Source organism: Leuciscus leuciscus (genome assembly GCF_965113295.1).
Source record: "Leuciscus leuciscus genome assembly, chromosome: 6".
Classification (NCBI taxonomy): domain Eukaryota; kingdom Metazoa; phylum Chordata; class Actinopteri; order Cypriniformes; family Leuciscidae; genus Leuciscus; species Leuciscus leuciscus.
In genome coordinates this window covers 20,611,014-20,620,521 of record NC_138730.1, presented here as the reverse complement: position 1 = coordinate 20,620,521, position 9,508 = coordinate 20,611,014, and the positions used below count along the sequence as shown (strand labels likewise).

At 37.8% G+C, this 9,508-nt stretch overlaps 2 protein-coding genes across 2 annotated transcripts; one reads left to right on the top strand and one right to left on the bottom strand.

Annotated features, from left to right (window-relative positions):
* Positions 1 to 132: 132 nt before the first annotated feature.
* Positions 133 to 7,649, bottom strand: cdc7 (cell division cycle 7 homolog). The gene is made up of 12 exons (XM_082172303.1): positions 7,340 to 7,649; positions 7,068 to 7,185; positions 6,482 to 6,568; positions 6,213 to 6,348; positions 5,969 to 6,062; positions 5,021 to 5,163; positions 2,689 to 2,926; positions 2,427 to 2,522; positions 2,170 to 2,348; positions 1,536 to 1,618; positions 811 to 960; positions 133 to 721 (listed from the first exon to the last, which is right to left on the bottom strand). The coding sequence occupies exons 2-12, from the start codon at positions 7,141 to 7,143 to the stop codon at positions 381 to 383; spliced, it is 1,623 nt and encodes a 540-aa protein (XP_082028429.1). The 5' UTR covers positions 7,144 to 7,185; positions 7,340 to 7,649; the 3' UTR covers positions 133 to 380.
* Positions 7,650 to 8,119: 470 nt separating this feature from the next.
* On the top strand, positions 8,120 to 9,444 carry tceanc2 (transcription elongation factor A (SII) N-terminal and central domain containing 2). Its single transcript, XM_082171954.1, has 4 exons — positions 8,120 to 8,374; positions 8,469 to 8,610; positions 8,718 to 8,914; positions 9,080 to 9,444. The coding sequence occupies exons 1-4, from the start codon at positions 8,276 to 8,278 to the stop codon at positions 9,272 to 9,274; spliced, it is 633 nt and encodes a 210-aa protein (XP_082028080.1). The 5' UTR covers positions 8,120 to 8,275; the 3' UTR covers positions 9,275 to 9,444.
* The last annotated feature ends 64 nt before the right edge of the window (positions 9,445 to 9,508 follow it).

Below are 9,508 nucleotides of genomic sequence, written 5' to 3'. Positions count from 1 at the left end.
AATATAAAAGCACCCGTGTTGTGACCTTTTTTGCGAGGTTATGTGCATATAAACAAAAATATCCATGCAATTATTAGTCAATGAGACCTTTTGTTTTTATTATTACTGGAAAAACAAGTAGCAAAAACAGTCTGGTGGTTTCCAAAAGTTTAAAATTTATTTTATGCAAAAATATGTACGAGTGACAGAACCTTATATTCAGGGAGCATTCTCTTAAAATTAAACTATTAGGCTTGAACTTTTTATTCTCAAAAGTGAATCTATGAAACCCCCCCAAAATAAGACAAATAAATAAATCACTGTACAGCATGTAGTTAGAAAATAAATGCATTCAAGTAGCCCTTTACAGAATAATACAAAATTAGGAGGATACACAAAAATTAAACAGTCATATCTTTGAAGAGTGGATGCTGCAGTGCCATGGAGGCCGTTATCCTCGTTGCTGGGTTTAAATCTAACAGTTTATCCAGGAGGTCGTATACATCATCAGGCGCTTTGTCCCAGCCCATCTCCTGCAGCTCTGCAATGCTTCTGAGTGAGCCTGAGCTCATGCGTTTCTTAGCGGGACTCCCAGCATCCTGTTTGACTTCTGCTGGGTTACGTGAGGCTTGAAACTCAGCAGGAAGTGAGGCGTCATCCCATGATCGCAAACCTCTCAGGGTCTCGCAGAGGATCCTCAGGTCCAGCCGAGGAAGTTCACGACAGCACACTATAGATTTACCTGCATTCAGAAACAAAATAATATTCAGTCAGCTGAAGCTGCGATGAAAATCAACATACAGCAGGACCCATAGACATCTGCCCCCATACCAAACGTCTTAGCAGCCTCCTTCGTCTCCCTAGATCCTCGAATGGTCATGATCTGAGTAAGAGCGATCAGATCGTCACTGGCTTTGAAGAACGGATACCTCCCGCTCAGCAGAGACAGCAATATGACTCCAGCTGACCACATGTCAATAGCTGCAAACAGGTGTGCTTTTATTAGTCCCAATTCATTACGGAAGGACAAAGTTTCACTATGTAAACATAAGACAATAGAACTAAATATTCAATGTACACCATTACTAAATTTGTGTTCCATTCACAAGTCAGATGTGGGATATTCCTACTACATATCTCTTGTCTTCTGGCCATGAAACTTTTTGTTATCCAATGCTCAGATAATATTAGCACTGGGTATGAAATACAGATTTCCTGATTTGACTCAGTTCTGATTTATTTGGGTATATTGACTTGATGTTGATTCAGTAACCACTCCGATTCAATCAGTTACTCTTGAGTTTGTGAGTCATTAAAAGAGCTAACACACAAGAGTCAGTTGTTGGTGAATCAGACTTCAGTGATCATGATGACAGTGTTTGTTGTGCAGGTGTACAATCATCAGTTTAAAGGGAGTAACATCAAGTGGCATTTTATTTTACTTTTCCAAGTAGGAAATTGAAAAATGTCCAAGTTGAATATAAACGAGCATTAATACTAAATCACATTCCATATAACAATATGCAACAAATATTAATGTCGATGAGTAGCTTTACCTGTTCCCTGGTTGGGGCACTTGGTCAGAACCTCAGGAGCCCTAAAGCCTGGGGTCCCGGCCCTCGGAGCCACCTGCTGTTTCCTGTCAAAACATTTAAGTTCTTCACTGACCGAACTATTAAATGAACCCTGTAAAGCCTTACATAAGAAATAAATATGCCAAAAAATTATTTTCTTTTTAAATTGAAACTGTTTATGAATCTACTCAGCTCTCAGAGGGGCCACAGTCCTACAGAAAATCAGTTTGGAGTTCGCCCATACCTGTAGTTTTAAATAAGCCTGAAGAAATTGATTAGCAGGATCAGGTGCGTTTATTAGGGTTAAAGCTAAACTCTGCAGGACAGTGGCCCTCCAGGAACTGAGTGTGACACCCCTGCAGACAGTTTGCATTTAGTAATGTGGGTGGGCAAAACAGATGTAAGATGTACAACTAATAATTCCTCAAAATCCTGATGGATCATGTTTTTGATGCATTTTAAAAAGATTTACCCAAAAGAATGATGGACAAACTTGAAAGTAAACTTGAAATATTACTTCATTTTGAAATATTACTGACAATATAAAAGTTATTCTTACATTTACTTTATAAAAAAGTATACTATATATAAATATGACTTGATTACGAGTGTGTACCTGGACAGGCAGATGTTGCAGACGCGGTCGGTCATGAAGCAGTTGCAGGTGAGCATCGGGCTGACGGCAGGGGCTTTGGGTTTCTGATTTAAAGGAGTTCTCACAGGGACTGAGCGGTGTTTTGAAGAAACAATCTTACGTGGAATTACCTCCTCTCTTTTTGTTTTTAAAAGCAATCCCTGAAATACAATCCGACAGGTAAAGAGCTGATAGTTATTCAGGTGTCACATGCAACCAGTGTGAGAAAAGACGCTAACCTCAACTTTGTCAGAGCCAGGTTTATGAGAGTTTGTGCCGTTTATGTTTTTCTCCCCAAATACAGACCGTGGTGCCTTATCAAGTCCCAACAGTTCCTTTGAGAGGAAGGAAATAAGTTTTTGACATGAATACGTTTTCTAAAATAAAACAATATGAACATGGCAGAGCAAACCTGGAAGTACAGTGTCCCCCAATGTGACTCATAACCATCATATTAAAAACTTAATTCATCTATTTAACAAAGAGACACAGTGCAGACACCTTGCTGTGTTTAATGCGTGAGGGTGGGCAGGGTCTTTTAGCTGGTGCTTTAGTGCTAGACAGGATGGCAGGGTTTCTGGTGTTGGGTGGTAAAGGCACTAGTTTCTGTTTCCCAAGTGATTCCTCCACCATCTTAGACGACCCTCCACCTTTATGAGCTTTTGCTTTCACCACCTTCAGCAGTTCTATCTGCGTATCAGGAGTGCCCTGCGCCAGGCCAAAGTCCACAAGAGAGTACCTGAGGAACGAGAAAAACGGGAATCAGCATGCTTCAGTTAACTTGGATCTATTCCAGTGGTTATCAGCCTTTTTGACTCCAAGGCCCCCCTTTGTCTTAGACAATGTTCAAAGGTCCTCCTATCCTAATTATGTAAATCTGTGTTAATAAAAATAAAGGCAAATCAGTTTAATGTTGTGCATTTTATTATTATTGAGTTATTTTTTTTGTAGTATTGGGGCCCCTTGGCCCCAAAAAGTTCAAGAAGATATAAGTAAATGTAATTCATATGAAACAAGCTGTTTAAGAGAATTAATAATCTCTTTATATGATGATGAACATATTTAATTTAGGGGTTTTTTTTCTTCACAAACAAACATTGATCAACACACATACATGGAGCTCATAAAATATGATAAACAGAAGCTCAACCGTACTTGCTTGAAATGTGAGAACAAACCTCATTGGTTGTCGTGCGTCAAGAAAGTACGTTTTTGAGCTGCTTTTTACCATACTGGATGAGCTCTATGTATGTTCTCTGATCAGTGAACTTTTTAAAGAGTCAAAGTCAAAGTTTTGGTGGAATGGACTTTCAATGGAGGGACAAAAATCTCAGGTTTCATTAAAACATATCTTCATTTGTGTTTCGAAGATGAACGAAAGTCTAACGGGTTTGGAACAGCATGACAGTGAGAGAAAAAAATACCTGATTTTCATTTTTTTACATCTATAAATTCCATTAGGCAGTGGCGGTTCTACATTGAATTACACCCTGGGCGAGACCCCTTTAGAGCCCCCCCCCCCCCCCCCCCCCCCCCCCCAATATAATTTTTGTTACCCCATTGGCAGATAATGTTTTGCTTGTTTTAAGCAAAAACTAAATTTTTATTTATTTCCCCAGAAAACAAGACTTAATATCTTATGTAATTTTACTACTTTAGTAAAATAACGTTATGCATCTTTATTTAAGAAATGTTTGATATTTGGACTGGAAACAAGACAAAAATACTAAGCAAGAAAAGCATTTTTGCAGTGTAATAACTGAACTTGCAACAGTTTTGTTGCAAAGAACAATATTATGGTGAAATTATTATTATTAATAATATAATTATTATCGAAAAAACGAATTATTGTTAAGCATAGCAAGAATCATAGAAAAAAGGCTAACAAATAAGAGTTATACCCACCAATTAATATTGCCCCTTCATTCATGACATGGATACCGTAATCATAAAGAGAAAACATAGTTGCATACCTTTATCTTTCGCTCGTTTCTAAATTGGGCACCTGATGGCTTTGACCTTTCTTGTCCATCTCTTATTTGGCCCTCGACATCGACAATCAACAGATCCCCTGATCCCCCCATAACTGTCACTCACGCTCACGAGTCACGACCAGAAGTCAAGACTAAACCAATTCACCTTGGTGGTGGTGACCAAGTAATCGTTTTGTATTACCTATTTTTATTAGCCATTCAGAAAAACAAAAATGTGCAGGAAATATAGAGGCCCGTATTTATAATATTATGAATGAAATGTGCGTTATCTGGAAGAAAGTCGAGGTGTGACTGATAACTTCGATAACTATATGGATCCCCCCCCCTTGTCCGTTCCATTTGGGAGAGACCCAGGTGAACTGTCATCCGCGCCCGCGCCTCCGCGCCCCCTCCCCTTTCCCCTTCTCAAACAAACAGCTTCTGTGCACGGCATCTTCTCAGCAAGCAGGGGCGCCTGCAGCAGCAGGGGGCGCAAATTTGGCAATTCCCCACACAGTGAAATGATAGATAATAGAAAACCGCTTCGCGGCGCAGATTTGTATTTTTTTTTCTGCTCGTGCCGGCGATGCCGCCCCCCCCAAAAAATGCCGCCCCGGGCGATTGCCCAGTTCGCCCGTGCCTAAAACCGCTACTGCCATTAGGAAAGCACAATATATTAGCACCAAATTGGCTATAAGATATTTTAAAGCTGATTTCCCCCTTTTTTTGTACATTACTTAGCTATAATCTAACAATCATTTAGCCAGTTACAATTGTTACAATTATCTTAAATAAGCAAGAAACTGGCAATTACATGTGTATCAGGCAGAGAATTCTAGACATGGACATTAGGTACATACTCTCTCCTTTGTTGATTGAACAGGAAATTGGTTGGTTTGATGTCTCGATGGATGATGCCAAACTTGTGAATGTGTCTCAAGGCTTTGAGCAGGTGGAAGATGTAATGCTTCACATCCTCAAAACTCAAGGAGCCAACAATATCCTACAAGGAATGAAGATTTTTGGGTGATATCTTGGGTATAGGGTAAACTAGGCTGCGTTTACACTGGCACAACAAATCCGATCTTTTACTCACATCTGACACTGATCGGAATTTGTTGCCCACGGGTAAACACAAAAATCCACATGTGATCCGATTTTTTCGCATCCGATCTGAGCCACTTCCAAATGTGGTTTTAAATCAGATACATATCCGATGTCTGGACAGCCGACCTACGTCCAAACACGCATATCCAATTCCGCTTTGAATTCCAAGCCACCACAAGGCGAGGACGACACGTTTATTCACAAAGATAGCTTTTAATCTTGTACTTCGCTGTAATTAAACCAACAAGCTTCACTTTTGAGTTACTTGCTCACGTGCGCTCGCTCTCTTTCTCTCTCTGGTTAGTTCATTCGAATTCATTAAAAATATATATATATTACAGGGCTACTTTATTTCACTTCAGAATTCTAGATCTGAGCTGTAGATAAACGAAAAATTATGCTGCAAATCATGATGACCACCCGACATGAATTATATAAATAATTTTAATAGCACGGCCATTCAAAACCAGGGTCTACCATGTGCATAGTAAAACGATCACCGAAAATCATTTTTGGTGGGCATTAATGTAAACACAGATATCGGATACCAGTCCTGTCTAAACTGAGTGTAAACAGCCGGGCCAAAAAATCAGATCTGGTCAAAAGATCGGATCTGTGCATTAAGACTTGCAGTGTAAATGCAGCCCTATTCATGGTGTATCATTATTTGGGTTAAAAGCACACATTTGACAGACATTTACCACAAATGTTTGATGCTCCATGTATGGCATGACTATGACCACGTGATGCTCTTTCCTGAAGCAGTACGTGACCCCCATCACATTTTCTGTTCCTCTGCAAAGGGAGATAAAATAGATAAAAATCCTGTAAAGTAACTCTGAAACCGAAGTTTGCTCTTTCTAAAATATCTTACATGACATGCATCACAGAAAACATGAAAACGAATGATGATAGGCTAAAATATGACACATTTTCATTACTCACCCAGCAACAGTCAGGCACTGGAGTTCAGCAGCTATTCGCACAGGATGACTGGTGGGGATCAGGTGTTTCAATGCAAACATCCTTCTTGAACCGTCGGTCATCTGCGCCTCTGCCAAATACACTGTGCTGAAAGTGCCTGAAATCACACGATGATGCAAAGGTTAAACTAAGGTTAATCAATCAGCAGAAGAAAGAAAAAAGGTATGATTTATGTGCATTCAAAGCTATCCCATCATTAAGTATAACCAGCAAGAAATGTAATGGCAAACCTTCTCCAATTTTATCTATAATACGAAAAATTTGAGACAGCTGTGGCAGAACTTCATACAGGTATGCAATGTCCGTCTCAACATCCCCTAAACAAAAGAGAATCACATAGGTTTAATTATTTAGGTAAAATTACATAATGAAACAGAATTATCTAAAAAACTTTGCTAGACAATCAAACATTTCCTTGTGAAATAAAGTACATACTTTTAAAAAGAGTAAATATTATTTAAGTAATACACTGTAAAAGAATAAATGTAATGTTTTTGGACACTTAATTGCATGTTAAATGAAAATGTATTATAGTTTAAATTTAATTTAAATGCAATTAAGTGAACTTAAGAGTGCCCTTTTGACCCACTCAAGTACATCTTTATATGCAATTTCATAAATACTTATACTGTCTTATACATAAAAGTTAATTGTAGGCTATTGCAAAAAATTTACTACTAAGCAATTAAACTAAAATATACTTTAATTTCATTTCTACTGAAACTTGTATGTCAAGTATTTAAATGTAATTACATGTTTGTCATGAGTAACTTACATTTAAAACACTAACATTCATAGTGAAAAAGGCTCACTCACTGGGAATTTTGTGTCTGCTCCTGCCCTTTTCAACACTTTGATGAGAGCTTCTCTGCCCAGTCGGTGCTGCTTCCATTTAATCCCACAATAACCAACAGATCCAATAATGTGGGAAAAACTGTTGGATGGCATTAGACACTATTAATACTCCTAAACAGCTCAACTGGTAACTTGTTATAACCTTGTTTAACTGAATCCAAATGAGACCAAAACACATTTTAACGTCGGAATTTATAATATAGTGTAAAAAATATAGTTTTAAAAACCTTTACCTGTTGTTTTTGCTCGAGTTTATGAGAAATACTGTACTTTACCAGTATACTGTGTACATCCGATGAACAGCTGCACGCACTGGCGTAAACACACAGCTACCGCACAAAGTTCATAAGTTATGTTAAGGGATTATTTTGATATTAAACAGTAAATTCATCGCCGTGTCAAACACGTTTATCGCGCAGATAAAAGAAAACGCAAATGTTTTAATAAACACACAACTAGGTCTAGTTTGAGAGATGTCTTTCTTCCCGACGAACTCCAAGTTCCGCGCTAAAACTGAGACGCAGGTCACGTGACCACCCAGCTAACGCATAGCTTCCCTTTAGCAAAAGTATTAATTCAGTAATGGCTGACATTTTAAATGGAAGTTTCCCCGCAAACAAACTTAAAATAACACATTAAATGCTCAATTAATAAATGACATTCACAAAATAGCATCTCAAATGATGTTAAATACAATGTAATTTCCTCTTTTAATGAATCATAAACTTTAAGAAAAATAAAATGAAATATAGTTCATAATTTTAAGGCAACTCAACAATTCAATGAAGGCGTTTCACTTAGTAGCCTACTGAATATTTTATTCACTAAAATATTGAAAGACAGCTCACGTTTTTTTTTTTTTTTTGTACAACTATTAATCATTTGTATTGTAAAATAATTGGTGTATTAGTGGACTGAAGATTGAATCGATGTTTTGTGTTTTTATATTGCCCGTTTTAACGAGATAGAAGCCTTTTATTTTGAAAAACCTTTATCGCGCAGACACGTATTCTCTTCCGGTGCGAATCAGAAAATTCAGTTTACCGCTTTTTGCCATACTGCTCTGTTCACTGATCTACAATGTAGTAGTAACCTAAAAAATTATAATAAATGTAGCTAGAGCTGGAGTCAATAAACTCTTTACAATCGTTCATATCAGGGTTTTAATCATGGATAAATTTGTTGTTCGGTTACCAAAAGGAGACAGGGTGAAACAGGAACCAAAACAAGAGAGAAATTACATACAAGCAACATTAGAGTCCTTGCGGGTAAGTCATTGCTCATTTTACCCTGCCCGTCATTCTTCACCAGATGTGCTATATTATTAATGTCTACATTTATTTGTCTACATATTTGTTCCAGAGAGTGGTCGTGATTGAAGACATTGAAAGGTACAAGTCAATCCTTGAACTGCCTGGCCAAGCTAAAGAGAACATGATAGCAGCCTTAAAGGAGTTGGACAAGAAAGTGCCTTCCAAAGAAGTGCTAAAGACTACCAAAATTGGTAAAACTTGCTTATTCCTTTCTAGTTGCATCCCTGTCTTTTCAAATTAATCCCATCAAATAAAATACTAATTTCAGCCCCTACCACTTTCATTTGTATCTATTCAGGACACACAGTTAACAACCTTCGCAAACACTCAGAAGATCCTGAAATCAAGTCCCTCGCGGGGGAGGTGTATAAACACTGGAGGACCTTTATTGAGGAACATGCAAATAAACCTTCCATAGAAGTTCGCTGTGACAAACAGACAGAAACTTTAAGGAGCAATGCCAAGAAACTGCTCTCTGAAGCAATTGCGTTGAAGGTACTGATCCTAAATGACCATTACAATTTCTTAACCACACGGACAGTTATTATGCTTTCATTAGTTTCTTGCTTCATTTAAATTCTGGAATGTTATTATTAAATATAATCATGATACAGTTGTACTTCGCATGCATGTTGTGTGATTCTTTTCCTGCCTGTCCAGGTGGAGCATGGACTGGTGGAGAACATTGAGAGGGAGGTCTTCCACCAGAGCTCTCGGCTTGTTAGCGGAGCTTACAGAAGGACTGTGAGGGCTCTTGTCTTTGCTCTGAAACATAAGCCTGAGTTGAGAACGCAGGTCAAGGACGGCAAATTACCCGTTAATATATTCGTCTGCAATCACAAAAAGAAACTGTAAAGAATCGAAGAATTCAGACTTGTGACCTAAAGAAAATATTGTTTACCCATTTCATTTTTTAAAAATATATTTATAATTTTATTTTTTTTTTACATACAGCTATATGATTTACTCATTGACTTGTAAACATTTTTAACTTTCAATCTTAAATACAACATTTGACTTTTTTACATCTCATTTGCCAGAATGTTTCTTTCCATTCACAGCTACACTGCTGGTCAAAAGTTTGGAATA

Excerpts from the sequence above, each read along its gene's own strand:
- cdc7 (XM_082172303.1), bottom strand. The coding sequence starts at position 7,143 with ATGGAAGCAGCACCGACTGGGCAGAGAAGCTCTCATCAAAGTGTTGAA. Across the intron at positions 6,349-6,481 it reads TATAGATAAAATTGGAGAAG|GCACTTTCAGCACAGTGTAT; the intron begins GTTTGCCATTAC and ends GTGTGATTTCAG. Across the intron at positions 2,523-2,688 it reads CACGCATTAAACACAGCAAG|GAACTGTTGGGACTTGATAA; the intron begins GTGTCTGCACTG and ends TTCCTCTCAAAG.
- tceanc2 (XM_082171954.1), top strand. The coding sequence starts at position 8,276 with ATGGATAAATTTGTTGTTCGGTTACCAAAAGGAGACAGGGTGAAACAG. Across the intron at positions 8,375-8,468 it reads CAACATTAGAGTCCTTGCGG|AGAGTGGTCGTGATTGAAGA; the intron begins GTAAGTCATTGC and ends TATTTGTTCCAG. Across the intron at positions 8,915-9,079 it reads CTGAAGCAATTGCGTTGAAG|GTGGAGCATGGACTGGTGGA; the intron begins GTACTGATCCTA and ends CTGCCTGTCCAG.